The sequence below is a fragment of the Salvelinus sp. IW2-2015 genome, linkage group LG14 (assembly GCF_002910315.2).
Source record: "Salvelinus sp. IW2-2015 linkage group LG14, ASM291031v2, whole genome shotgun sequence".
Taxonomy (NCBI): domain Eukaryota; kingdom Metazoa; phylum Chordata; class Actinopteri; order Salmoniformes; family Salmonidae; genus Salvelinus; species Salvelinus sp. IW2-2015.
This window is the reverse complement of record NC_036854.1, coordinates 37,374,042-37,402,032: the sequence shown is the minus strand read 5'-3', so window position 1 is coordinate 37,402,032 and position 27,991 is coordinate 37,374,042. Positions and strand designations below refer to the sequence as shown.

The 27,991-nt window shown below is 42.9% G+C and overlaps 1 protein-coding gene across 1 annotated transcript in view; it reads right to left on the bottom strand.

The window, feature by feature from the left end:
• Window positions 1–515: 515 nt before the first annotated feature.
• The window catches only part of col11a1a (collagen, type XI, alpha 1a), a 95,818-nt gene continuing 68,342 nt past the window's right edge, over window positions 516–27,991 (bottom strand). The window contains 30 exon segments of the mRNA XM_070446811.1: window positions 516–1,817; window positions 2,027–2,260; window positions 2,789–2,857; window positions 3,449–3,561; window positions 4,708–4,954; window positions 5,125–5,178; window positions 5,296–5,331; window positions 5,456–5,509; window positions 6,412–6,519; window positions 7,331–7,384; window positions 7,663–7,695; window positions 7,697–7,717; window positions 8,176–8,270; window positions 8,273–8,282; window positions 9,053–9,105; window positions 12,536–12,590; window positions 13,835–13,888; window positions 13,995–14,048; window positions 14,509–14,616; window positions 16,090–16,143; window positions 16,859–16,912; window positions 17,060–17,113; window positions 17,266–17,322; window positions 19,800–19,904; window positions 20,125–20,232; window positions 21,161–21,376; window positions 23,542–23,595; window positions 24,722–24,811; window positions 26,263–26,370; window positions 26,571–26,624. Coding sequence (XP_070302912.1) covers window positions 1,671–1,817; window positions 2,027–2,260; window positions 2,789–2,857; window positions 3,449–3,561; window positions 4,708–4,954; window positions 5,125–5,178; window positions 5,296–5,331; window positions 5,456–5,509; window positions 6,412–6,519; window positions 7,331–7,384; window positions 7,663–7,695; window positions 7,697–7,717; window positions 8,176–8,270; window positions 8,273–8,282; window positions 9,053–9,105; window positions 12,536–12,590; window positions 13,835–13,888; window positions 13,995–14,048; window positions 14,509–14,616; window positions 16,090–16,143; window positions 16,859–16,912; window positions 17,060–17,113; window positions 17,266–17,322; window positions 19,800–19,904; window positions 20,125–20,232; window positions 21,161–21,376; window positions 23,542–23,595; window positions 24,722–24,811; window positions 26,263–26,370; window positions 26,571–26,624 — 2,553 coding nt within the window. The 3' untranslated portion in view covers window positions 516–1,670.

Here is a 27,991-nt window from a genome sequence, read left to right as displayed (position 1 = left end):
TGGAGATCTGAAAATAACTTTACYGCGACGCTCCCCATCCAACCTGACAGACCTTGAGAGGATCTGCAGAGAAAAATGGGAGAAACTCCCCAAATACAGGTGTGCCAAGCTTGTAGCATTATACCAAAGAAGACTCGACGCTGTAATCGCTGCCAAAGGTGCTTCAACAAAGTACTAAGTGAAGGGTCTGAATACTTATGTAAATGTGATGCTTCAATTATTTTTGTAATACATTTGCAAAAATGTCTGAAAACCTGTTTTTGCTTTGTCATTATGGGGTATTGTGTGTAGATTGGTGAGGGAAGAAAACAATMTAATCCATTTTAGAATAAGGCTGTAACGTAACATCATGTGGAAAAGGTGAAGMGGTCTGAATACTTTCTGAATGCACTGTAATACGGGGACGTGCTTTTGACAACAATACAATTTATAGTAGTAAATTGATGCCACATCATAAGTCCTCTCTCTTTTACAAAATAAAACGTAAAACAAACAATGCAGACATTCCATTTCACTGTTGTTTAGAATCCAGTTTTAATATTTTAAATGAACCATTAAAAGCACATTAAAACATTTTCTCATTTTAGTAACAAAAATGGGTCACCTTAAGGACTTATCATTGTATTCACAGAAGGATCTGAACAGAAGATGTGTAACCGATAAGTATGTCTTTCTTAAAAAATTCCCCACCCAAAATATATAAACTTAATTGTTTAACCAAGATATATACAGGGCATAACATCCATGGATCTTATGGTTATCAAGAAAGTTTGAGGTATACGACCAAAAAGAAAAACTGACAGATTTTTTTTTTAAACAAATCAAAACAAAAATACTTAAATAAAAAGAAGAATGAATTCCATGATTGCTTAATACAAGCACAGGTTCACAACATTAGTGGGATATGTTGCTATATGTGTGCTGGTGAGATGTTTCCAGTTGTTTTACCTATGGTCTTGAAGGGCAAAACTGCAAATAACCTAGAGCTTTGGATGGTCAATATATACAAAGGGGATGCATTATCATTAGAAATAGGGAATCGTTTGAATACTCATTTTATTTGCTTCATAACAGGTACACAGTATTTATTCATCAACAAAATATCWTAATTATTTKTTTCTCTCTGTCTGTCTTTATTTATTTATTTAACTTATATATATCTTTTGTTACGAACATTGAAATTAAGAGCCAGATGCGATTCTGATACACATGCAAGTTTTGAAAGTGGATTCAGAAATAACAGATTGTACAAAATAATAATTACAGTTTTTTTRATTATCAAAATACACCTTCTTTCTTAGCACCTCTTTATTTTGTTGTTTGAACAAGCACCATTGTAGTCATTTTTTTTGTACAGCACCTGGAGAATCCAGAAAAGAGGTGTCTCTCTCCTTTCGACCTCCCTCGTTCTTCTCCTGTTTCCCCTTCCCTGCCACGCCTTCAAATGTCCTTCACCTTTGCTCCATAACAGTTTTAAGTCATGTGATTCTAGCCCTACAAGGGCAACAAGTATTTTTCTAGGTAATACATACATACATGGCAAGACATGTTCGCTACACCATTTTTTTATTCAAAACTTGCATGTGGCATGGAAAAGGGTGGGGGGGCTGGGTGGTATCCAAAATGTCTTGACTTTCTTTCTGACCCTGCCAAGTTTTTTTGTTTTTTAGTTAGCCAAGGAAGCAGACTGGACCCACTTCAAATCCAAACTTCTGGCTGGCATCTCCAAAGTCATACAACATGACATCTATGATGGGAACCTGATCGATTTTGGGAGTATTAATCTCTATCACAGTCTTTCCGTAGCCCTTCCTCGTCTGTATAGAGACAATGGGGGAAAAAAACATTAGACAGTGTGCTTTCAGTCAATTACAACCTCATTGGAGCTAGCAAACAAGTCCAACAAAACAATCAATGGGGCATTTACATAAGCGCCAACTATAGGGTTGCAAGATTCCAGAGACTTTCGTAAAAGTGCTTGAACTATCACCACTAGAGACAGGAAGTATTGAGAGGCAGCCCTTACCGCGCATCCGTCTGTGAGGGCCCTGATGTAGGGGTTGTTGTCATAGGATATCTCCTCGTCGTTGGATCCTAGGAATCGCAGCACCTTGTCATAGCTGTCGGTGGTCTCGTCGTGCCACACCACAGACTGATGGCAGTTATAGGTGAAGTTCTGCCTGGCCGAGGCAGTCAGTAGTTTCAGGAAGGTCATCTGAACCTCGTTTATTGTGTTGCCGGCTGCGTCAACGTATGACAACTGTTTATTGGAGGAAGTGAGAGAAAACAGAAAATAGATTTAGAGGTCAGAAATTGAAGCATGGGATTGGATACAATGTACTGATTAGAAGTGTTCCATCRCAAGAGTTGTTATCAAACATCTTGTCAGCATCAGTTATACAATCTCTCTCTCTCAGACCACGGCCAAATTGAGTCTTAAAGTGATAGAGCATTTTCCTCCTCATCCTTAAGCCTCCTTCATCATTCCCAAAGTGTATGAAATGTGACTGTGATGGGTCTGAAGGGGCTGATGAGAGTTCTTATATGAGAGGTCTCGATCCCTTTGTGGCTAGCAATGWGGGGTCACTTCCAGAGACACTCTTGTAATCTTGTCTATTTGTGGCCTAACGGCCACTTCTGAAGAGCCTCTGTACTGAGAGACAGAAGACAGGGACATTGCAGAGTGGGAGCCTGAGAAATCCTTTTAGTTTAGTATTGTGGAGAGGAGACAATTATTTTGTGAGGAGAGTGGCGCAGGATGATAGCGTGGAATCGAGGGTGCACTTACTAGTTTACCCCGCTTAAATTCACTGAACCACGACCCTGGTATTTCTTTGGGCCATGAAGATATTCTGACCTGTGGAGCCAAACAAATGAAGCACATAGGTATTGACAAGAACACTGAATACAACTGGTTCCTGGAATCCCGTTTTGTTGTGATCCATCAAATGTTAAGTACAATATGCAGCTAGATACCCCATCCCTCAGATCTTAACGTACGGMAGAATCACTAAAGTATAGTCATTATTTGATACCTAAGTATGTGTATATCAGTTTGTTTCTGTTTGTATACAGTTTATGTCTATACTGTATGTCTTGACAATTACAAATGTCAATTCCAACCTTTGAGTTTAATGCATCTATTTTCTTCATGTCTTTACATTTGTACAATTCACAGAGAATATGGTATGAATGTAAACAACAAATTCACAAGACCATCACAAAACAAGATCAAATGGGTATTTTTGAAAGTTAGAAGTTAATGGCCAAGCAGTGAACCCAGGAAACATCACCAAACATGCATCTCCCAGTCTCACAGCCCTGACTAGCATATGAATGAAAACATCAGAACATTATCCAGAATTGAACAAGACTATAGCTTGACTCCATGCTTTACTTGACAGTACAGCATGTGCAGGCCTCTTGGGGGAAATAAAATGCTACTCACTCCGCTGGACTTCCTATCTGGGTAGATACAGGTCTCTCCTCCAGCTGTGAAGTTACAGTAGACCGAGAAGGAGTCCCCTGAGCATCCCTGGTTAGGATCTATCCAGTACTCGCCTGTGGAAAAACCCAATGAATCAATTAAATACATGAATCTTTAGTTCTCTCTAGTTCCTACGACTTTACCAAGAACTCAAAACGAAACATTTCAAAACCAAACACGTTTAACTTGAGACCCAACACGTCCCACCACGATGCCGGCGTTATTTGGACTTCTAACCCCTTTAAAAATGATGTGTTAGCGCTACAGACTGGGTTGTATCATTGGATTCGTCTATTACTTCTGCATCCGTTGGTACCAACCATTGGTCTGTGTGAACAACGGGGGCTGAGCTAGAGCTGTGTTTGTGAGACAAGGGCGGATCCTGAAGGGTCCCAGGGCCAGGTCTTTATACAAAAACGTCTYTAGAGTCTGAATGGTTTGAGCTATTTTTTTTATTGACATTTGTCAATGAAACTSATGAATGCAACTGTTTACGTCAAATAGTTTTGTGTTCTACTTGTAGTCCTGGTTGTCCTGAAAATAAAATGGTKAACTACTTACTTCATTCTGAGGCTAAATATAAGGGCAGGACATTCAGATAATTGAAAGTCAGACAAATGAAAAGCCGATTTTTGCCGGGGTCTCGGTACTGATAGGGTTAAACTGCGCTATGACATCCATGTGTTTAAATCATGGAAGATGAAAGATGACGTAAATGCTGCTGGACATCATGCCACTACATGTTATGCAGCCACTATACTATTTTATTATTATCTTAAGGAGATAAAAAGTTAGAAATAACTTTAAAAAGGTCAAAGAAGGACCTGACATTTCTTTGTATCAATTATGGACAGTCTGTTGAATGTTAAGTATAATTCCAATGAGGCCTTGTTATCAGTGCTATTCCCCACAGCAACACACTCTACCTGCAAATATATAATCTACACCCCCAATATCACTGCTATGAAATAAGCAAACAGTCAAAGACGGTAGTATTGTAGTAATGTAATATAATGGAGCAATGTACATTTGTATAATGCACAATGTTTTCTTTGATGTAATGTTTTATCCCTGTTTGGACCTCAAGAAGAGTAGCTGCTGCCTTGGGATCCTAATAAAATACCAAATACGAAAGACGTCCTTATCTAGCTCAACAAAATGGCCGCCAATCACAGCCAARACATTAGCATATTACCCATGATCCCCTCTCTGTGACTCACCATCAGGGAACTCTGGGTGGGCGAGCTGCAGGTCTTTGCAGGTCCTGGCTGGGTTGTTCTGTGTGCCCATGGGGTACTTCATCCTCTCAATGTCCTGTTTGAGGTTGTTGAGCGAACCAAAGATGTCCTCCATGCCCTCTCCGTAGTCCATCATGTTACCCGCCGCGTCCGCCTGCATGTCTGCGTGTCTGCGGTTCTTCTTGGGAGACTGGATGGGCAGTGGCTGGATCACCTCACCAGGGGGACCCTGTAGAGCAGAAAGGAAGAAGGAAGATATTGGTACGGAATCCCATAGTGTGACAGCGTATGCTTCAGATCGTTTTCTAGAAATAACCCTTTTGAATTTCACCTAATAACGTAAATGCCCTGTTTTCGGTTTTATAGTGGACGCCAAAGGAATGTTATGTTAATACTCACAGGAGGACCAGGTGGACCGATCGTACCGGTGTCTCCCTTCTGACCAGCAGGACCCTGGAAAGAACATGGAGATATAAGCATGTCGTTAACTTTGGATCTAAATAACACTCCTTTAAATGACTGTCACCAACTTTCACCAGTTGAAACAAAGAGTGGTTGAACGGATCTTACCGATGAACCCTTAGATCCCTTAGGACCTCCAGGACCCTGGAAGAGACAGCCAAGACGCACAGTGAATAAATAGCAGAGGAATGTGTTTTAACATTATTGTGATATTTGAACTATGAAGGTATACTATTAATAAAACAGAGAAAGCAGGGGACTGTCTTACAGGCAGGCCTGGAGGACCAGGAGGACCGAGAGGACCTGAAGATCCACTAATACCCTGTGAAGAAGAGACCAGATATCAGTGAGATGACAGTGGGATAAAGAGGGGTAGATTGCAAGGGAAACATTAAAAACCTCTAGCAGCGTGTTAATGAGTCCTAAAATGTTTATTTCCTATCTCATTGTGCTATTTTTGTGACAAATATAGCTCAAACGGCYACGCCTGTTTCTCAAGCCTAAAATAGAGACCGATAGAAGGAGAGACGTTTCCCCKCCCCACCATTCTTCCAAGACAGAGAAAGGGGACATTACAATTTCATTAGGCTCAATATGAAGATGTTTAATCCATTCCATCTCTTTAAATCACGGAGCAAGGCTGCTGAAAGGCCGCGGCGGGTCTCAAATTGCATATTCACTCAATCTGCAATGTTTATTTAAAAATGGATGAGCGCCTTAATGTGGAGCTTCATCAGGCTAGAGGACTGACCCTGTTCGAGTACCACATGACATTTCTAACTTCCAGAAATAAAGATGCTTTGGTATATAGGAAAATTGATTTGCGATGAGGCTGGGAGAGAAATAGGATATTAACAGAATGCCATAGAATGCAGAGCATTAGAATCCCTGTAATGGGCGTTACATTCGTTTTTAACAGATATAATTCACTTTGAAAGACTAATCCTGCCACAAGAAGGCAAAGCGTGTATATTTCTACAGTACTGTATATGAGTAATGGTCAAGTCAAGTCAGTATTCATTTCGGAAGAGCGTATACTCGATGCATAAGTATATACGGTGCATTGAAGTGCTTGCTGCACAATATAAAGCAGATAATGTGTCATTATAAAGAACTTTCTCAGTGAACTGTAGGTGGCTGCAATCAGACCAATAGCATTGTACTTCCTGGTGGAGGGCAAATACGTTCACGAATGGCAAACAGATGAGGTCATTAATCACTTACACCGTCGCCCTTGCCTCCAGGAGAACCCTGGGGTCCAGGCAAGCCTCTGTCTCCCTTCTCTCCCTGCTCGCCAGGGGGTCCAATCAAACCAATCAGACCTGAATGACCCTGGAGGACACACACACAAAACAAGAGTCATGAGGACTGGAAAAATTMAGTCAAAACATTTTAAGTCGATGTATCACTACAACCCTGCTATAACAGTCACCATTCAATCAAGTGAAATACAAATCAGCTGAAAATAATGAACATTATTGTACAAATCTGAAAGCATTTTAACCTAAACATTTTTGGGAGACTTACAAAATAATTTCTCTGAATTTCTCTGTGAGTGCAACTGAGGATAATATTCACAATAACGATGGCTGGAAAATATTTGTGCCTTAACCAGTCCCATTGATTTGAAAGCATGACAAATAGCCACATGAAAAGCTACCCATTGTGTCCTTTTAAACCAATCCCTGTCAATCCTGCTTTCATTTTGGGGGGGGGGAAGCCCCTTACTGCAATGCTATGTGCTGCATTACTGACTATCAAACCCTTAGTCCACTGGCAGAGCTAATGCTGTGTGTCAAATAGAGAAGGCTAGGAAAGAAAAGTAGGATCCTACTTTTCAAAATGGCTATCAGGTTTCTCCAAATTTCACTTTAAATTTACTGAGTAACATAAAAAACTATTGTATTTGCATAGTGATAAAGCCTGTTTCAAATGTATTGCTGTACCYAAATAAATGGTGTGTTTGATCTTTCTAGAAGAGCCGGTTATACGGTTCAGGTGAGYGGAGCTCTAGGTCCCATCCCAGACATGCTCATAGTCATGCTCATAGTCATCCCACTACAGGTTGAACTCCCAACCCCTTCTGGGATCAGAGAAATCAAATCAACAAGCTCTTTGGGATGGGAAATTGAGGTGAGCTCACCTTTTCACCCTTGGTCCCYGGGTCACCCTTCAGACCTGGGAGACCAGGGGGTCCCTAATAATCACAGAGAGACAAGAGGGTTAGAAATCAATTACAACACCACAGTAGAGAAAGAGAGAAAGAGAAGGAGAGAGAAAGAGAGAAAGAGAAGGAGAGAGGTAATCAATAAAAGAAAAGGGAAAAGAGGAAAGGGGGAAAAAAAAAAAGAGAGAAGAGAAGAAGAGAGAAAGAGAGAGAGAGAGAGAGAGAGAGAGAGAGAGAGAGAGAGAGAGAGAGAGAGAGAGAGAGAGAGAGAGAGAGAGAGAGGAGGAGGCCACATTATCTCTGCTCACCATAGGTCCAGGTGGGCCGTCTTGTCCAGAGGAAACCAGGAAGTCCTTGTTCACCCTGAGAGAGAGAAAGCCATCCAATTATAGCCCAGCATTACAGCCTGCTGTAACTCTTATGGCCTCATATTGATTTCATGTGCCCGGCACTATGATTAATTGCAGGAATACCACAAAAAAAGTGTGTTCGAATAAACAACAGAAATGTATAAAGTACAAGCCAAATGGGACTATCGATTATTCCATGAGCACTGTTGTCATACTGCTTAAGGGCTGTTTGGTCTCTCTCTGTGTGGTGTGTGTTGTGTGTGTGTGTGTGGTGTGTGTGTGTGTGTGTGTGTGTGTGTGTTGTTGTGTGTTTTTTTGTTTTTTGGTGTTTGTGTGTTGTGTGTGTGTGTGTGTGTGTGTGTGTGTGTGTGTGTGTGTGGTTGTGTGCGTGCGTGCGTGCGTGTGCGTGCGTGTGTGTCAAACATTGGTGAATATAGGGAAAGATGATGGAACGTTGGATCTTGGACTTACAACAGGGCCAGGGATTCCACGCAGACCTTCTCGGGACCGGGCTTTCCTGAGGCCCCTGTGGCCGACTGGGCCAGTTTTACCTGGGGGTCCCTCGGCCCAGACTCACCCTGTAGGAAGACAAGATTGTCACAATAACATAACTCTACATGAGTCCACAAGTCCTTTCCATCTGGTTTGGTTGATCAAAATAATATAAAAAGAACACAAAGTAATACCATGTTAACATGATCTCTTTGTGTTCATATTTCTGATCTACAGTTCATTTAAAAACCCTAACAACAGATAGTAAAATAACAGGCTGCTTGTCAACCTGACATCCTTGCTGTGTGTACTGTCAAAGAGCCAAGCTTCTGCTGTTTTGAGCTTCAGATGAATGTATTCTATGCTAGTATAGCTGACTGTTATGTTGAGCATTCCCTGCTCACAAAATGGCATGGCTAACATCTGAAGGTAGATAACAACGGAGGTGAGGGGAGGGGATGAGGGGAGGGGAGGGACATGAGGGGAGGGAGATGGGGAGGGGAGAGGGGTAGATGAGGGGAGGAAATGAGGGAGGGAGATGGATGAGAGGAGGGGAGGGGGGAGAGGGGAGGGAGATGAGGGAGAGAGCAGGGAAATGCAGAGATGAGGGAGAGGGGAGGAGATGAGGGGACGGAGATGAGGGAGGGAGATGGGGGACGGAGATGAGGGGAGGGAGCAGGAGATGAGGGGAGAGAGCAGGGAGATGAGAGGAGGAGGATGTGGGAGGGGATGAGGGGAGGAGATGAGGGAGGGGGATGAGGGGGGGGGGAGAGGGAGTGATGAGCAGGGGGCTAGCTGGAGCCTGGAGTTGCTGAGGCGCTCTCTGGGCAAAGGCTGAATTGATTTTCTAGGTTACCCTGGCGCCCTTCTCTCCTTGTCTACCCTCTGCACCGGCAGTTCCTGGGGCCCTGGGAGGACAAGAAGACATGCTTTAGCATCCCACAGCAGTGTGTTGTTGTGGTGTGCGCATATGTGTGTGGGTGTGTGTGTGTGTGCATGTCTATTAGTCAGAGTATGTGTGTGTGCATGTGCAGAGTCAACAACAACATTGAGAGGTCAGTATTTCAGGTGAATTGTAACAATTTGTTACTGTGACATGCATCCATTTGACATCAATCACACACACACACCAGTAAGAACCCAGTGTTGTGTTTGCAGTGCAATATTTCAATGGCTTCAACTGAGTAATGAGGAAAGGAGAAGCTGCTTGAACAAACTATTGGCTACAGGGCTGTACTAATAAAAATAACCTAAGACAAAGTGAAATCAAATACTGCAAATAATGTGATTATGGTTGAATATTTGAACTAGCCATAGTATCAACTCTAAAACAAGTCATTCCTGAATGTGGTGTTGAGAAGSACATGAAGAAATCCATCAGCCAGTCCATATCTAGTAATTCCAGTTTTTCCTCCCAAGAATATTATCATTCAATCCAACACTGATGAAAACTGTATTAGTGATAAAATGTCCTTGAAAAGTCTACCTCAATCTCCCAGCAAGTTTATAAAGATCTGTTTCACTGAACGGGACTGGACATGCTTTGTGAAATGAACTACTTACTGAACGACCTTATACACACACACATGCATGCACGCACGCACACACACACACACACATGCACGCGCACGCACACACACACACACACACACGCACACGCACACCTCTCCCTCAATAGTCTCCAATCACTTCAAGGTTTTTCAGTTCATCGCTCTCTCTGGCCATCTCTCCGAGGCCTAAAGCTGTCTCTTTCAACTACACAAGAGGTCCTCACATCAAAACCACATGCAGTCCACAGAGAGGCCCATTCTTCTCTGATCAGACAGTATGGGAAGGCAGGGGATGGCAGCAGGGCAGCAGGGGATGGCAGCAGGGTTTTGTGTTTTGACTGATTGCCCATGTAGAGATGTGGTCAAACAGMGCAGCATCTGCTTTGTTTCTCTCCCTTCATCCTCGCTGGATGTGTTGTGAGCAATGGGTCAAAAAGTGTCTGTTTATTTCTGTCTGTGAATAGGATGCTGCTGCCAAACGTCTAAATGCCTACTGTAGCTGATGTGTATGTTGTCTTGTCTAGGGGAAGCATAAATACAGCAGCAGTCTAGAAACAAATTAAGTACTCTAAACTGTAAATGATATGTCACTGTTTATATAGTTTTCACCATGAATATCTATAGAGAGAAAACCATAGCATTAGAGCGACTGAAGTCACTGATTCCGTATGTGTTTCTCTGTTGTTCATTAAAGAAACATTTGATTTTAGTCTTGGAGGTGTGTTTCGATATGGCAGGTACTGATGCTTGTCCCCCATGAGACACCGTAGGAACAAAGCCAGTATCACTTCCTCAAAAACGTCCGAATAAATCTAAGATAACTTTTATAAAAACTGTTTTTCATTTTGACGTCTTTGACTATGATGTGTGACGTGTCGTTTTATGTAAACAAAGTCAGATCCGCTGCTCTGATTGCAAGATCTGTCTCACTGTCTGTGTTCTGCTGTAAGATTGGATAGAGAGCAATCACCGCCGCTGTGTATCCTGTTTTAGTGGTCAAGTGAGCATGTCGAAGTCAAAACCCTACCCTCAAGTAAGTCATGACTAACTCACTTACAAAACTCTGTTTTGGACGAGACTGACTTTATTAATAAAATTATCCTATTTACACTTTGTAGTRCATTTTGACAKTAKAATAACTGTTTCTGACTAATAGTCKATTTTCTATCAGATAAATAGTTTATGGCCTTCAGTTGCACTTTAAGATAAAAAAAAATAAGATACAAATAAATAAAGAACTGCTCTGCTGCTAAATGGCTTCGGACAGGGCCTGTAGGAGCTGGAGAGAGATTTCAGCTACATTTTAAATTGCTATGGACAAACTGCAGAGGAAGCAAAAACACCCTGCAAAGTTAAATGCAAAACAACTCTAGCCCCAAATGACTGATTCAGAGGAGCAGAATGCCTGGGAGTTGCACCTAGAAGTCGTTCTAGGTTACACTTTTTGGGGGAAGGCGATTAAATACCTATGATGATGAAATAGCCGTTTTCRTAACATAATCCCTTGGCCATTAGGAGCTGCATATGCTGATATGATGTTAAATACTCTGAATGTAAATTCCATCAAGCACATTGCAAAAGCAATTGCCGTTTTTTGTAAAATGCACATATTTTATGCTATTGGCCTGTGCCATAACYTTGTTGCAGAAGATAGCTTGAGAAAGCAAATTTGAGAAATGTGGGACAAGAATTGCGAATTTTCATTTAAAGAAATAATTTAACACCCYACAAAAAGAACTTAATGCGTTATTTGGGATTCACTAATGTCGGCTCCCTTCAACTAACATTAGCCTACCACAAATGATGTTTCACTTGATTACTTCCCAGGGAACGTCGAAGGGAATTTATATGGCAGTAGCTTTATACAATCAGATATGATTGCCCTCGGTCATCATGATCATGAAAAGCATTTCAAATTCAATCTAAAACGTTATCTTTGCCTTGGAGACCACCAAAATGTCCAAAACGTCAATTTTTACTGGGTGAACTGAGTCAGCGGCGGCTGACCTGTCTGTGTAATGGCATCTCACTACACTACAGCCATTCAATCTAATGTTACTAGTGTCATGCCTTTGTTTGGCTGTGMCTGTCAGTCAAACTAACCTAGATCAATAGTGTGTCAGGGGAGATATCTCTCTTCCCTCAGCTAGACACAGGTAAATTAGTTTTGGGCCTTGACGTTTTTTTTGTGCTTTTTTTCCCTAAAGCCTATTTTCAATTTCTCACTGAGAAAAAAATACTATTTCAGACATCAAGCCCTTCATTTCTCTATGGGCTTTGAGATATCTTTCATTTCCATGTACAGACGGCTCAGTGGGCTTTGAGATATCGTTCATTTCCATGTACAGACGGCTCAGTGGCCCTGACCCTGCAAATATCACACATTGTTTTTCTCTCCCACTTTTTGATGAGAATGAATCATGCAGGTTCTCTGGGGGAAATTGAGTTGTAGAGTTTGGAGTTATTGTTCAGAGTAAAGAAGGACTATAGGTTTAATCAACTATGACTGAGTGCATTCCATTGTCTGGTTTTATAATCAGATGAATATATTTCATAGAGCTATCTCAATAGGTGTTGGATATGGGACAGTTGGGTTCAGTCACACAATCAAATCTAGGCCAAACGGGGCTTGATCAGTGAGTTACGATTAAACGCACAATATAAGCGTTTAATCTGATAGGGGTCAAAGCTGCAGTATGATATAACATTTCATATAACAAACAGTGATGCTGACYTCTGTGGTGTGTTGGTGGTGATGATGACTATGATGATGAAGATGTTTAGACTTACTCTCTTGCCGGGAGGACCAGGTGGACCAGATTCACCAGATGGACCAGGAGGACCCTGGGATGGACAGAAGAAGAAGTAGAAGAATAGAAGAGAGTTAGGGGTCTTCATGCACATTAACAGTGTGCTGTGTATAAAGGTATATTAACATGATACAGTACATAGTCATATTCTTTGAAATAGAGAGTACAAAACCACCATTATCCTTACAAATAGGGAAARGTGTGACTGCATATTGCACATTAGACAAACTGATATCTATTTTTGGAGTCACACACTGTAGTCTTAAATATCACGTCTGTTCTCAGAACCTGCTTCACCCAATTATCTCATTTAATTGGAAGCAATCATAGCACATTTAGGTTTGCATAACCAAATATTTGACGTACACAAAATTAGAAAGTGGAGAATACAACTCAGAGTGGATAGGAATTTACAGAATTATTCAACTGTGTGATATGGTTTATATTGAAACACTGTTAATCAGAGAATGGGGAAAACATGTTCTCCCTTTCAAAGTTAAACATCACTGAGACATGACAAAACTTTATGATACTTTAACTTAACTTTACATAACACCTTACTATGAGCCAACCACACACACACACAACACACACACACAACACACACACACACACACACACACACACACACACACACACACACACACACACACACACACACACACACACACACACACACACACACACACACACACACACACACACACACCACACACACACACACACACACACCACACACACACACACACACACACACACACACACACACACACACACATACACGCACACACGCATGACCTCATTCCTATTGCATTTAAAGTTTCCTTTTATTTTCCCAGCACTTGCAAATCCCATTTACATCCATCAATGTTAATAAGTATCGTAATTCACACCCTCACAAAGGCTTAAATCATCTGATTTGTTGTTCATATTTCTAATTAAAATCTATAAAATGAATAAACAGACTCATATACTGTACTAGACCTTAAGAAGTAAATTATATGATTCAATGTTCTCTATTGCAGGTACTTATTCATAAATAAAAGCTTATGGGAATTTACTACAGGCCAAGCACACAAGGGGCTTTAGCGGTTATGCTAAATGGGATAGGCTATTTGTATAGACCATTATGACAGACTAATAGTTAATGGTGATGGTAATGCGCTCGTACAGTCGCCCGCTATCGTGCTGCCAACTGTAAACCAGAGTTATATAATCAAGCAGATTTTTCAGTCCCCTTATTGTTGTGTTAATGATATTTATGACATATGAACTTACAGGCTGACCAGATTCACCATCCTCTCCTTTCTCTCCCGCAGAGCCATCAGTTCCCTAGGGAGAAGAGATATGAACATGTGAGATGGATCACCATGATCTAGGTAATGGTAATAGTGGGATCTTTACAGTTGAATTAGTTGTATAATGATGTAATACGTACAGCAACACCGGCCTCACCGGGTGGACCAGGGTCTCCAGGGAAACCAACCGGCCCCTGGAAGGTGAAGGAAAGGCAGGAGAACAAATAAAACACCAGTATAATATTATCAATAATATAGAAAATACTAGAATCTTCAACGTACGTGACCAAGGCCAACGCCATCTGGTTTATTTCTAATGGTTGTCATTAATCTGATGATGAGAGGTGGAGCTTTATGAATAGACCATATCAACTGTCAAAGGCACTTTGTGTAAACCTTGGCTCCCTGATGCTGCAGACGGTAATGTCAGCAAAGCACTCACCACAGTTCATTACCACATTCAAAAAGAAAYAAAAAGACAATCTGTCCTAATAAAAGGCTTTTTAGCTCTTAAAACTTGGCCTAAAATTAAATGAACCGCCCAGAAGCAATCAAGGCCCTTTCTTTTCATTCACAACTCCAAAGTATCTTGTATAAACGTCTGTGGTTCTATCCCTGCGCAGGTCTCTTTTTGGGGTAGAGACTGAAGCTTACAGGGTTGCCTTTGGGTCCATCATCTCCAGGTGGTCCTTTGGCGCCAGCGGGTCCAGCAGCTCCGGGTGGTCCTGCCTCTCCCTTGTCTCCTCTCTCGCCTTTAGGCCCCTGTAGAGAACAACAGATACCATCAACACTCAGGAGGACCGAGCTGGAGCAGGAAGGTTCCCTGCTGAAGCATGGATACTGAGCAGCAGTAGTGTGTATGGTTAGAAATTGAGCTAGGTAAGTGGTTACTCAGTGAGGCATTATATTTCACTTATATTTCACATATTGCGGTCACTTTGTGGAGCAGAGGTGGTAGTTGTACAGGTAATGTTGTTTATATGTACTGTGTAAGGTATCTCTTGATGCGGCAGGTAGCCTAGTGGTTAGAGCGTTGGGCCAGTAACCAAAAGGTTGCTGGTTTGAATCCCCGAACTGACAAGGTAGAAATCTGTTGTTCTGCCCCTGAACAAGGCAGCTAACCCACTGTTCCCCGGTAGGCCATCATTGTAAATAAGAATTTGTTCTTAACTGACTTGCCTAGTTAAATAAAACGTAAAATGCTCACGGTGATGCTTCCTGACATCTGAGCTATTTAAGCATGTGTTACTACAGAGTACCAGCATATTTCACAGAATTCAGAGACTACAATAACAATTATAATAAGGAAAATAGTGATTCATATCTTGTTTCCATCCATGACTGGTCGGCATGACATMTTCTTTTCATGAGAACATTTCAAAAGCTCTACAGCAAAACCTATATCGTGGGCCATTTTCTGCATTAGTTCTGGGAACTCTTGAGATATATTGAGTTGGATTAATAAGCAAGGTTATTATCCATGCTACTCAGAGTTCACCTCTCCCCTGCTATTTCAGACTAGTCATCTTTTCGATCTGTTGTTGTGCTCACATCATGCTAATGATGAATGGAGGTGACAACCCATCAATACACTATGATGGACTAACTCCGRAGCAATTACCAATCAAATCTTTAGAACTACCTCACAGGGTTAGGTAGGTGTCAACCAAAACACCTTTATGATAACATTCCGTAATGATTTTGGTCATGGTTCTGGAATGTACAGAGGATTCCATTGGAACTAKACTACCTCAGGGAAACAGCCATCTTGAAAGGTAGGCGTTGTGTACTCTATGTTTGCGATATTTAAATGTTTAGTAGCTCGGCGGAGTTCTGGTGTTAAGTTCTAGTAGCCATTGTTCCAGAGCTGAGACTGATGTGTTCATATGGCTGCAGTAATCATCTGTTAAGAGTCTGGGAAGTGATTCAGCTTGGCAGGGCTGTGTTACCATAGAGCGTTGGCCAGAAACACACTGAGAACGACYCTGTGACGCTGGCCCATCAGCAGCAACACAGGACCAGCAATTACTACCACTCACATCACTAAAAGGACTTTGCATGTCTACGTGTTGTTGGACAGTACGCCGTGTGTTTACGTGGGGTGTTATGAAGTAATACATAATCATAATCATTGTCCTGGTAATAGGGAAATACACAAACACATGATGCCTTGGATGATAGATAATCATGTGAATGTAGACGCAGACACACAGACACACTGAGACAGAGACTTACTCCAGTTCCGGGCTCTCCAGGGGTTCCTGGGTTGCCAGCTTCACCGTTTTCACCCTGCAAATGAAAACACCATGTTAGWATCTCTGCCAAGATAGACACCCTTATGAATACATTATCTACTAGATGACATTATCCACTTGTATCTAGATGACATTATACTGTTGTCAAAATAGACTCATAGGCTCTAAAACCCTATGAGTAGGCTAACAATGCATGTCATAGTGGGTGCTGAGTGTCATTAGGTTTTAGAATCTCTCCCGTGATATACATTAATAGACATTAATGATTACATTATCATGTTCTCAAAATACAGTGGATGTCAAAACACGGGGCTCTCAAACACGGCGCATAACAATATCATRTGTAGTGGTTGATGCTGAGTGTCATCCTGTTGAACTTCTGAGCTCCATTAACATAGGTGTGATAGCATTAAGGCTAGTCAGAGTGCTCTCTCAAAGTGATGGTAACCTTCCATGGATATGCTTCATATTCTGGAGTCGTCATTCCGTTGCATTAAGTATTGATGGTGGGGGCCGGCTGCCAGATGGCACTAAAATGGAGGAGTGGTGTTGGAACTGTTGTAAAATAGGCATTAATAGTGTCAGAGCACTAACTCAGACACAGGCTGCCATAGGCAATTAATGGAGTCCTGGAGATAACATTAGTGGACTGGGGAGAGGGGAGGGAAGGGGTAGGTGGAGGGACGTTGGCAGGATTTCCACCCCAGACACACACTCCGGACTGTCTTGTAACAGGCACACGCCCTCACCTTCTCACCCACGCCTCCCATGGCACCCACACCACCGGGAGGACCTTGTGCACCCTGACAGGAAACAGAAAAGAGGAGAGAAGAGTCAGCATTCATTACCTCAGGAGAGACAGATTTTCTCTGTTATCATATCTGTTTGGGTGACATTTGGTAATGTGACGATGAGTTATTGGAGATAAAAGATTGATGTGTGGTACGTACATCAGCTCCACTAGGACCCTGAGGACCTCTGGGACCAGGTGGACCGGGGGGACCCTGTAAAGAGACAACAGGAAGTGATAGGGTCAAAACAGGAAGTGAATTCAAGGGTGAAACGTATTTCTCATTTCGATAAAAGATTCAAATACATAGAAAATGATTTATTTGGAAAGTGATACAAATTGTTTTAATTATGATTATCTGCTCACCATCGGACCGACATCTCCGTTCTCACCCTTCTCTCCTGGAGGTCCAGGAAGACCCTGAAGCCAGACAGAAATAAACAAGCAAACTTTTCATTATTCTGGTTTAGCTTGAGGAAACATGCAGGTGTAATCGAAAAACTAAGCAAAACCTTCAAGAATAGTTTAATCAATTGATGCACTTTATAAATTGTACCAGATGTCTTTAATTTGGTTTATGATGATTACTTGGACAGAAATGAATTGGTGATGGCTGTATTGTAGCTTTTAGTTGTCCACTGAGGTAAACGGTATACTGTGAACAAAGAGTTAGCAGAGCCCATCGCTCTGTCAGTTTCCACAGCAAGGGAGTGATAGAAACCAGACTCCATTCAGTGTCTTAATTAATTAATCACAAATTAAACATTATGTCCAATCTCTCAGTTCTCTAAATCTACAGATAAAGTTGTGCCCCTCTCTCTGTCACAAAGAGACACCAGGGAGACATTTGTCCATGGTGACAGACACAAACTGCCATCAAGGAGAAATGACTCTATTCACACTGTGTGCCTATGTGACCAATAGTGAGTTTATGGGAAACAAAATAAGGCGACAAGATTAAACAACACTGAATGTCAAGTATTTCTCTATGGCAAAATAGAGGTAATTTGTTCCTAACCAAAAACCCAGACATGGACCCCATCGTTCATTTCCTTGCATGTTAAGTGGACTATGTGGTTGAAGCGTCATATGTACGTTTGATCCCTGACATTTCAACTTTAATTGCTTTGGTCATTCCCGATTCAGTCTCCTCCACTATTCAAAGGCAGTGTGTCTCTGTCGTCACCATGAGGAGCGAAGACAAAGATCTCATTTTATCTGCTATTTACTCTCCGTTACAACAACCTATCTTCCTCAAATACCTACGCCCTAGGGAGGAAGCCGAGGCTGAGACTGTGTGTGTGTCTGTGTGTGTAAATGTGTCCATGCGCGTGTCCGTGTGTGTGTGTCCGTGCATGTGCACGTCCGTGAGTGTGTGTGTCTCTGCATGCTGATTTGTCCCCCTGGAGTGGAAATCTCATCAGAACGGTGGTCTCCTGAGTCAGAGATCGTTAACAGGAACACTGATTATGCACCACAGAGTGGAAAGAGGAGAGTGTGTTCAATGGCCTACTGCCTATTGGAAGAGGTCAGTCCACGCAATTAATGAAATAGCCATGGAAGTGAATTACGCTCAATTAAAAGTTAATTGAATTGAATAGCCAGGAAGATTGAAACTTGAGACTAGCGGGTATAGTCTGTATAATTCCATCAAGACAATGACCTGGGTTTAATGAACAGCTAATTCATTTTGCTCATAAAGACAGTCACTGTACTGTACCACGGACTCCCTTACGTTGATGATTCCCTTACGTTGATGATTCCCTTACGATGATGATTCCCTTACGTTGATGATTCCCTTACGTTGATGATTCCCTTACGTTGATGATTTCCTTACGTTGATGATGCCCTTACGTTGATGATTCCCTTACGATGATGATTCCCTTACGTTGATGATTCCCTTACGATGATGATTCCCTTACGTTGATGATTCCCTTACGTTGATGATTCCCTTACGTTGATGATTCCCTTACTTTGATTGAGGTAGATAGAAACTCAGGAGAACACCTGACCATATCACTGCTTTACTATACACATCAACCACATTACCTTTATATTTAACACAAACCAGCTTAGTATATATTTTTTCACATTTTACATAATATAAAACAAAGGAATCATCTCTATGCTCTTTAGTTACTGAAACATCTAGTGTGGGGAAACTAAACCAAACTATACAAAACTGATCATTTACCTCTGGCATTTCATTACAAAACAGACTGTCAGTCAGAAGACAGTGCATTGTCTTCTGACATCTGTGCTGACCCAGAGTCCCATTTTTGGCAACTGGCCCTTTAATCCACCTATATTAAAATACCACCATTCAAGACCAAATAGAAATCCTTTTGTATTGAAATGCTTTGTGAGGTCAGAGCACTCGGATCAACCCTACTCATTAGCCAGAGTGTCCATTGTGCGCTCTGAATGCTCTGAGGGCAAAACGCTCTGAATTTACGAACAGACAATCTGACAATGCTCTGAATTTACGAACAACCCAGAGTGCACTCTGACACTCCAGACTGAATTTATGAATGCACCCTAAGACTCACAGAAGAGAATGGATGCATCAAATAGTTTGCATCAATACCAGTGGGATCCATGGTTAAGTATGTGTGTGTGTGTGTGTGTGTGTGTGTGTGTGTGTTGTGTGTGTGTGTGTGTGTGTGTGTGTTGTGTTGTGTGTGTGTGTGTGTGTGTGTGTGTGTGTGTGTGTGTGTGTGTTGTGTGTGTGTGTGTGTGTGTGTGTGTGTGTGTGTGTGTGTGATTGAAGGTGTGTGTGTGTTTCAGGGGGTTACTTTGTGCAAAGCCTATACAATATGTGTTTGTGCGTGAACGTTTGTCCCTGGAGTACAGGTGATGCTAGTGTTTCAGGGTGTGTTGGGGTTCCCCACCCACCATGGCAGACCAATGGGACCAGGGGGCCCGGGGAAACCTCTGGATCCTTCGTCTCCCTTCTGTCCGAACATCCCCTGCTGACCCCTGGGACCGGGCTCTCCATCACCTCCCTGAGGACACAGTAACCATGTAAACACACCGACGGAGCAAAGCAATACACTGGATGTACAGCATGTAGCTAACAGCACAGTACAGCAATACACTGGATGTATGTAGCTAACAGCACAGCTAAACCGACTGCAAAGGAATTTGAATGAAGATAGCATATATACTGTAGCTGAGTGTCTCCCCAAGCTGGGTCCAAGGCTGGACAGAGACAGAGATACTCACTGCAGGTCCTGGGTTACCGATGGGACCCTGGAGACCAGCTGGCCCAGGAGGACCCTGTTCACCCTTGTCTGCTTTGCTTCCCTTCTGACCTGGCTCTCCAACCTCTCCCTGGGACACACAGGACACACATCACACACAGGATACACACACATAGGACACACGCATCACACAGGAGGACACACGTCCCTTGTATCTGACATTTCTACAATAACATCTACTTTGAAATGCCAACCTTGTACAGAAAATCTAAACACTTACAAAACAAACTGTCAGAGCATTGGCAAATGAGTTAATTACCTACAGTCAAAATCACTAGAGCAAAGATGCAGAAATCAGTCGAAATTTGGATTCAATTTGTGTGTGGGAAGGATACATGCGATTTTAAATACAAATGATAGATGGTGTTGGAGATTAGTGGACAAGTCCATTTAAAGCTCTACTGTGACATATGTTTGGCAGCTCAATAGATGGGCTGGATCGTAACCTTCTGGGAAGAAATTATAGCTGCAGATAAAACAGAGACAGTTCTTCCCTTTTATATCTCTTCTAATTACATTTAGTTTGATGATTGGTTATGATGATGGATATGCAGCCAGAGAGAGAGAGAGAGAGAAAGAAAGAAAGAAGAGAGAGAAAGAAAGAAGAGAGAGAGAGAAGGAGAGAGAGAGAGAGTAGAGAAACAGATAAAGAGAGAGAAAGTAGAGAGACAGAAAAAGAGTACAGAGCGAGAGAGAGAGAGAAAAAGACAGAGAGTAGAGATGTATTTACAGTGCAGATGGTCCGTGTATGATTCATGTGAAACCGCTGATGAAGATTGATAAGCGATCTGTTTTACTCAAAACATTTGGCCCAGATTTAGGGTAAATAGTGAGGGCGAGAGAGAGAGAGAGTCGATAGAAAAAGTAGAGAGAAAGAGAGAGAGAGAGAGTTGATAGAAAAAGTAGAGAGAGAGCGAGAGAGAGCGGTCCTTGGAGAGGTCCTGGGTCTGGTCTGGACTGGACTGGGCCAAACCAGACGGGGAGGGTAGGGTACTAACCTTGTCACCGTCCTCTCCGGGTGGACCCTGAGGTCCGGCGGGGCCAGGCAGACCCACTGGACCTTGGACTCCGTCCCGACCAGCTGGTCCTTGGGGACCTTTCTCACCAGGCCCTCCCTTCTCTCCAGCAGGTCCTGGGGGCCCCTGAGGACCAGTTCTACCAGATAAACCGATAGGGCCAGCAGGTCCAGCAGCACCTCTCTCACCAGGGGAGCCCTGCGAGAGCATGGGGTTGAACACACTTTAAAGAGAGAGATCGAGGGAAGATGCTCATTCAGAGTTCAGAGTTCATGTGGGGGTGAAATCATACATAATATGATTCATTAAATCATTCCATCTACATTACAAAGCAATAATGAATCACAGGATTCTCCATTAGGAATATGTGTCTAAGAACTACACTGGTCCAACGTTAATGGGTTCTACTTGGAAAATAMAATGTTTTTTTCTCACAAGTACTCTATTATCCATTTAGTATAAAATACAAGAGATACTCCTCGAAAGCAAAAACAACAACATAACCCAGGTTATTTCAGGAGGGGTGTTCGCTATTAGCCACTTACAGCCATTGCTCTTCTTGTTTTGGAACCATTACCATTAGCTAGCCTCTCCTCTCGGAGCAGAACAGAGCAGCAGGGCTCAGACAGGAGACATTATCAGAGATGAGAAAGGAAGGGAGGGAGGGAGGAAGGGAGCAGGCTTGCAGGCAGTCTTAATCTAGCCCAGAGGAGTGATCTGACTACTGAGTGCGGGACTGACTCCAGAGGTCTTCAGGGCTCTTCTCTTCACATGCTGCCTCTGCCTGGCACATAGAAACCTAATGTTTCTACAGGGAGGTAGGCTGTTGGTGTCGTCTGGAGCTCAGCTAGTGTTAATGGATAGGGTTGTGTCCCAACAACACTAATGACTTGGGGTGTGTCCCTATACCCTTAAATACCTTGTATTTCTTGTCTCCATTCCTTAGTTTATTATTAAAAGGGGAGAAGTATGGATAGCCTGTGCATCTATTAGATTGTTGATACCTTCAATGTCCTCTCAAATCAGGTTATGAAGGGAAGGAAACAAGGAGAGAGTTGTAGACTGCTGTAGAGAGTTGGGACACATCCTGTGTAGCTCAGCGGTGGCACTACGGTGGCAGGTTGGGAAGGTGAGGGATGTGTTGTAGAGTGTTGGGACACATCCTGTCTGACTGGCTGTGTGTAGCTCAGTGGCGGCAGTGGCAGGTTGGCACGGAGATGGAGGTATTTCAGATAATTGGGACACATCCTATCTGACTGGCTGTCTAGCTCAGCAGTGGCAGTCCATGGCAGGCCGGGAGATGTTGTAGAGTGTTAGGACACACCCCATGTGTGTCTGGCAGTGGCAGGTTGTGAGGTCTCCTCTGAATCGTGACACATGGCATGTGGTGGGAATGTCTGTGCGGTCAGACAACGTGATGAGTCAGTATAGAATGGACACGGTAGGCTACCCYCAACACGCTCCCATTCACCTCACAGGCCGGGAGCAGAGTAGAGCGGATTGGATTGGATTGCAGACGGGCTGGCAGCAAACAACCACAATCTCAATTCTACTTCCCGCATGACCACTCACATGATGAATTTCTAGCTGGTGTGTGGTGTGTGGAGCTAAGAGATTGCAAAGTCACACAAACACTTGCTTCCAGAAGAAGGCTATGCATTGGAATCATTGCAATATAGCAATATGTTATTTTGAATTAAGTTCATATTAGTATGCAAATCATATTTTTCTCACAATGCCAAATTCAGACACCTCACATGTCCTGTCTAAACGTTCAGCCCGCTGTCAAGCCATTTAAATAGCAATTACACTTGGACAATACTCATCAGGTGCTCTAGAGAGAGACATCTGAATATTGACATTTTAGTCCTAAAAAGTTTTGAAGACACTCCAACTTTGAGTCTGTCACCTTAAACCAACCAAGCACCTATGTCAAGATGTCAAGAGAAAGCAATTACAAAACCGGAATCTAAAAGTTATCATTGGAAATGTGTGGGATCCTGTTGTCTGTTCTTCAAAGGAATCAAACTGCCATCTACTGTTGGGAGTCATTATTGCAGGATCATATAGAARGCTGCATTATAGAAAAGCCTAGATAGGATCAAGGATCTGCAATGCATCCTGTTGTGTGACAAGCTGAATATTGATCCTAGACTAATATCTGCCTCCGATATAACCAAAACAATATGATAAGAACAGCTAAGCTAACGCACTGTGTTGCAGTTCTATCACTGACAGTGGTAGGGGGAATATCCCCCCAATAACCCTGTTATCTGAAGACCCCCTGAAACTTGAACAACATCCCCTTCACATTAACAACAGACAGGCAGGTAGGTGATAGTAGGTGACAGGGAGATACTTACCACGGGGCCAGAGGGTCCCTGAGGTCCTTCTCCTCCCTTCAAACCAGCTGGACCCTGGAAGGAAGGTGAAGAAGAGAGATGGATGGTTAGAGAGATGTGTCAAAAGAAGCACACAGCCTGAAAGACAGGGTTTGAGGTCCCCATAAGTCAGTCAGTCTGTCAGTCTGCCAGTCAGTCTGTCAGTCTGTCAGTATTGAATGGTATTGCTCCTGTCCAAGACAGAGATTGGAGGGATACTGTGAAGTGACACCTTGGGGAGTCAGTCACCATTGAGTCAGTCACCATTGATCTGAATGGGAGAAAAGGTAGGTATTTATTAAGCCATATTTCCCCCTCAGGCACTTTCCCATCAAAAGCGCAGTAAAACATAACTGCTGAAATAAACATCTGTGTGTGCGTGTATGTGTGTGTACACTCCAGTGTGTGTGTGTGTGTATGTGTGTGTACACTCCAGTGTGTGTGTGTGTGTATGTGTGACTGGCTCCCTAACAGCCCTGCAGCACACATGGTGGTATTAGTAATGAGTCTTGGGGTGTTGCAGTGAGAGAGTAAATTACACCACTAGAAAACAATCAGGGGTAGCTGCTTGCCTGCTGAGACTGACCTTGACTTAGTCTGGAACAATGGCCCTATACCGCCTTTCATTCCCCCAGCCTAATCGCTAACGCTCCTCCTTTAATAATTCATTTAGTAAATAATGCATACAACAAAACAAATAACTTTCCCCCCAAATGTGGTTGCAGAAGAAAACGCTCCCAGTAGCTGGGTGCATCCTAAATGATACCTCATTCCACATTTAGTGCACTACTTTTAACTAGGGCCTATAGGGAAAAGGGTGCCATTTGGGATGTAACCGGCGTCTTTGGGTTGAATCAGGGGTTTTGTAAAGTGACCCAGAGCTCAAGTAAACTACATCTCCTCTGCTACTTTAGCAGAGGTTAAAACTGAGTGCTCGGTTGGTGTGAGGCATATTCAGGGGGATGTAGATCTGTTCATTTGTAACACGTCTCTTTGAGTTTCCCTGCCGTGGTGGCTTGGTGACATCCCCCTCTAGTGTATAGGCGCTGGTTCATTTGTCAGGGGTGGTGGGTGGAGAGGGGGTGGTCCGTCATTCTCTGTCAGTGAATATAGAGGGAACCTGTAACGGACGGAGTCGTGTTGCAGCTGATGTGTTTCTTACCGACGTGCCGGGAAGACCTCTCTCTCCTGGGAATCCTCGTAGACCAGCGGGACCGTCTTTACCTGAGGCTCCTTGGGGACCGGGGTCTCCCTACAGASACACAGCAGAGGACAGAGTGAGAAGGATCCAGTTGCACCGTGTTATATGCTACCCTCAATTTCCCTCTTTTTAATCTCATTTCTACCCTGTTCATTTCACTCCCATGCTATAGCTAATGTTATCCGGTGAAAGAAGAGTCAGACTCAAACTAAACGTTGTATTCTGACATTTCCCTTTGACATCAGGATGACAGAAGGACTTTTCTGGATGCCGTCATTACCGTACTTCAAACGTTGTTCTAAGTCGGTATTTGAGCTGATGCATTAGTTATCACAGAACCTTCATCTTATTCTGATAATGAACTACGCTATGAACATCAAAAAGCTCAGGTCTCCTGAATAATGGTTGCCCCATTCTGCATCCCTTCAAATGCAAAACTGATTGAAAACAATTAGCCGAGAGCTATAATAACGCAGCCCTAGAGGACAACAAGCTGAGGGACAGTAAACATAAACAACAACAAACGCAGCCAACAACAGCAGCAGTCATATCAGGCTGCTGGGCTGTGTCCACGGGTTACAATTATAAGTCCCCTCTGCTATCCCCATGACAGACCAATCAGAGCCATTACAATGAGACAGCATAAATGGGTAGTAGCATGATGGGCAGTGGTCTCGTTTTTTGGACTGTTTTTGTATTGTTGGGCTGAAGTTGGTTTATCTGCTAGCTGGGGGAGAGAGAGATAGAGATAGAGAGAGAGAGAGAGAGAGAGAGAGAGAGGTGGCTCACTAAGGTTTAAGAGGATTTAACCTCCTCTGCCAAGCCCTCTCCCTCCCAAGCCCTCCCTCCTTCTGGAGTGTCCCAGCAGTATTACTGATGCGTCGGACCTGGTGGTGCTGGGAAGCTATAGAGCCTGAGTGGCAGGAGGGTTGGAGTTAGCCGATGGAGTTGATTAAACTGTCTCCTTCGGGGGAGGAGGTTAAATGAAAGAAGGAGACAGAGGGGCTGGCTGGGTGGCCTTGGGACTATCTGGGGGTACATTCCAAATGGTATCCTATTCCCTTTCTAGTGCACTACTCTTTTCCGAAGCCCTGATCAAAAGTAGTACACAGTACATAGGGAAAAGTGTGCCATTTGGGATGTACCCTGGGAGTTAAGGCTCTGTTTTGAATAAGCCCATCCCTCCCCCAATATGACTCCTGTTTAGATCCTTAGTGGACACTGTATTGCCCATTGGGATGCATGGGAATTCAACCCCTCCACAACCCTCTGCTGACTTCACCAGGTGCCTGACAAAACAGTACTTTCCCATATACATCCTGGACCAAAAAAATGTGTTCAGTGGAGATTCTTCGTTGAGCATGTTTTAGTCCAGGACTAGTTATAATCTGGGTCCAGGAAAACATGTTAAATAGGTGCTGGTCAGAGCACTAGAGTTAACAACTGTTGGGCTGTTGAGTTATGAGTTTACTCCAGTGAGGTGGGTCTTTAGTGACGTTTACCTTGGCTCCCTCTTTGCCAGCAGAGCCAGGAAGACCCTGCTCTCCGGGTGGTCCTGGGGATCCAGGGTGACCTCTGTCACCGATTGGACCGGTCTCTCCTGTGGGACCCTGTTAGGAATTGAAGAAAACAAATATGTTGTGGGCTTATGGGTAGAGGCATGAGACAAACTCTACCATAACAGATCCTTGGATAATTCAATTATGTCACAGACTACTAAGATACTGTATCACATTTGGTAGTGGATGAGATGAGATGTTTAATGTCTAAGGATGTTCTTCGTACATTTAGTTCCATGATAGTTCCTTACCTGAGGACCAACAACTCCTCCTGGGCCGGGTGGACCTGTCTTTCCTTGGAATCCCTGTGGACACGAACAACATATCAAWCACATTGAAAAGTCTTCCAAACCAACTGGATCTCAATCAATGTATTCACGTCCTCCAATCTTGCTATTGATGTCATCCTTCCACAAATTATGATTTGAGTCGATGGACATAGTGGAGTCAGTGTTGTCAGTATCCCAATTCGCAAGGCAACCACTGAATGTATTATGTTGACGAGTGTTAGTGGATGATGATGGTGTGTTCAAGACAACTGGGAACTCAGGGAAAAACAAGCTCCGACTGGGAAAAATCGTGACGTCAGTGATCATCAGGTCGGAGAAGTCGGAGCTCTAGGATGATGCCTGAGTTTCCYACGCGTAAATTCGAGTTGGATGACCATGTAAGATTTGTCCCAGTCGGAGCTCATTCCCAGTTGTCTTGAATGCACCATGTCTCTTTGTAATGGATCCTAAAGTAGAGGCACTCTATGGTTGCATTCGACTGGTTCATTACTGTGTGCATGGTACATGAAAACACATGAATTATGGAAATATACAATGATATAGTTTATGTTGTGCCCCATTTGTTTATTGTTTTGTATTTGTTTATTTCCATGTTCTCATGTTTAGGATGTAACTTTAGATGGCCATGTAAATAAATGCTACATTTAGTAGTATATATTTATCATAGAGATGTATTCCACTGACTTACCACCTCACCACCAAGTGGCAAGATAAAGTATCACATGACCACAAGGTCAAAGGTCAAAGGTGATGACCTTTCACCCAGGGATCATTGCTGCAATAACAAGGTTAGGTGGCAGAAGAGAAGAAAGCAGACTAAACACAGACACCAGGAAGCAGTTACACATAATAAACCTAATCCTGGAATAAAAAGCTATTTCAATAGAGATTCTCCATCGAGCATGTTTATTAGTCCAGAACTAGGCTAAATCTGTGTCTAGGAAACCGGCTAAGAAAGTATTATTCTCAAGATACAGGACAATACCAATGAGATCACCAACTCCTGTCACAGTAAGGATTTCATCTGAGTCTCCAAAAAGGAGATAGATCTTAAACTATGATCTCAATAACGTGGACTTGATGCTAATCGGTCAGACATCAAGCACAGTAATGGAGTCAGGTGTGAAATCCATCAGCTGTCTTTTTCATTCCGATCAGATGAAAGACGGTGTGAAAAACTTCATCGATTTCCCTCGAATGAAGCAAGTTCTACATGAATGCATCTGTTGTTGCATTCATGCCTATGATGCCAACTCCAGACATCACAGACTGACTGAGTGGACACTGTAAAAGCAGATTCAATGAGCTACATGAAACAACCTACASACATCAAACATAAAAGGGAGGAAGGGACTCGAGGGAGATACATTGATTACGCCACA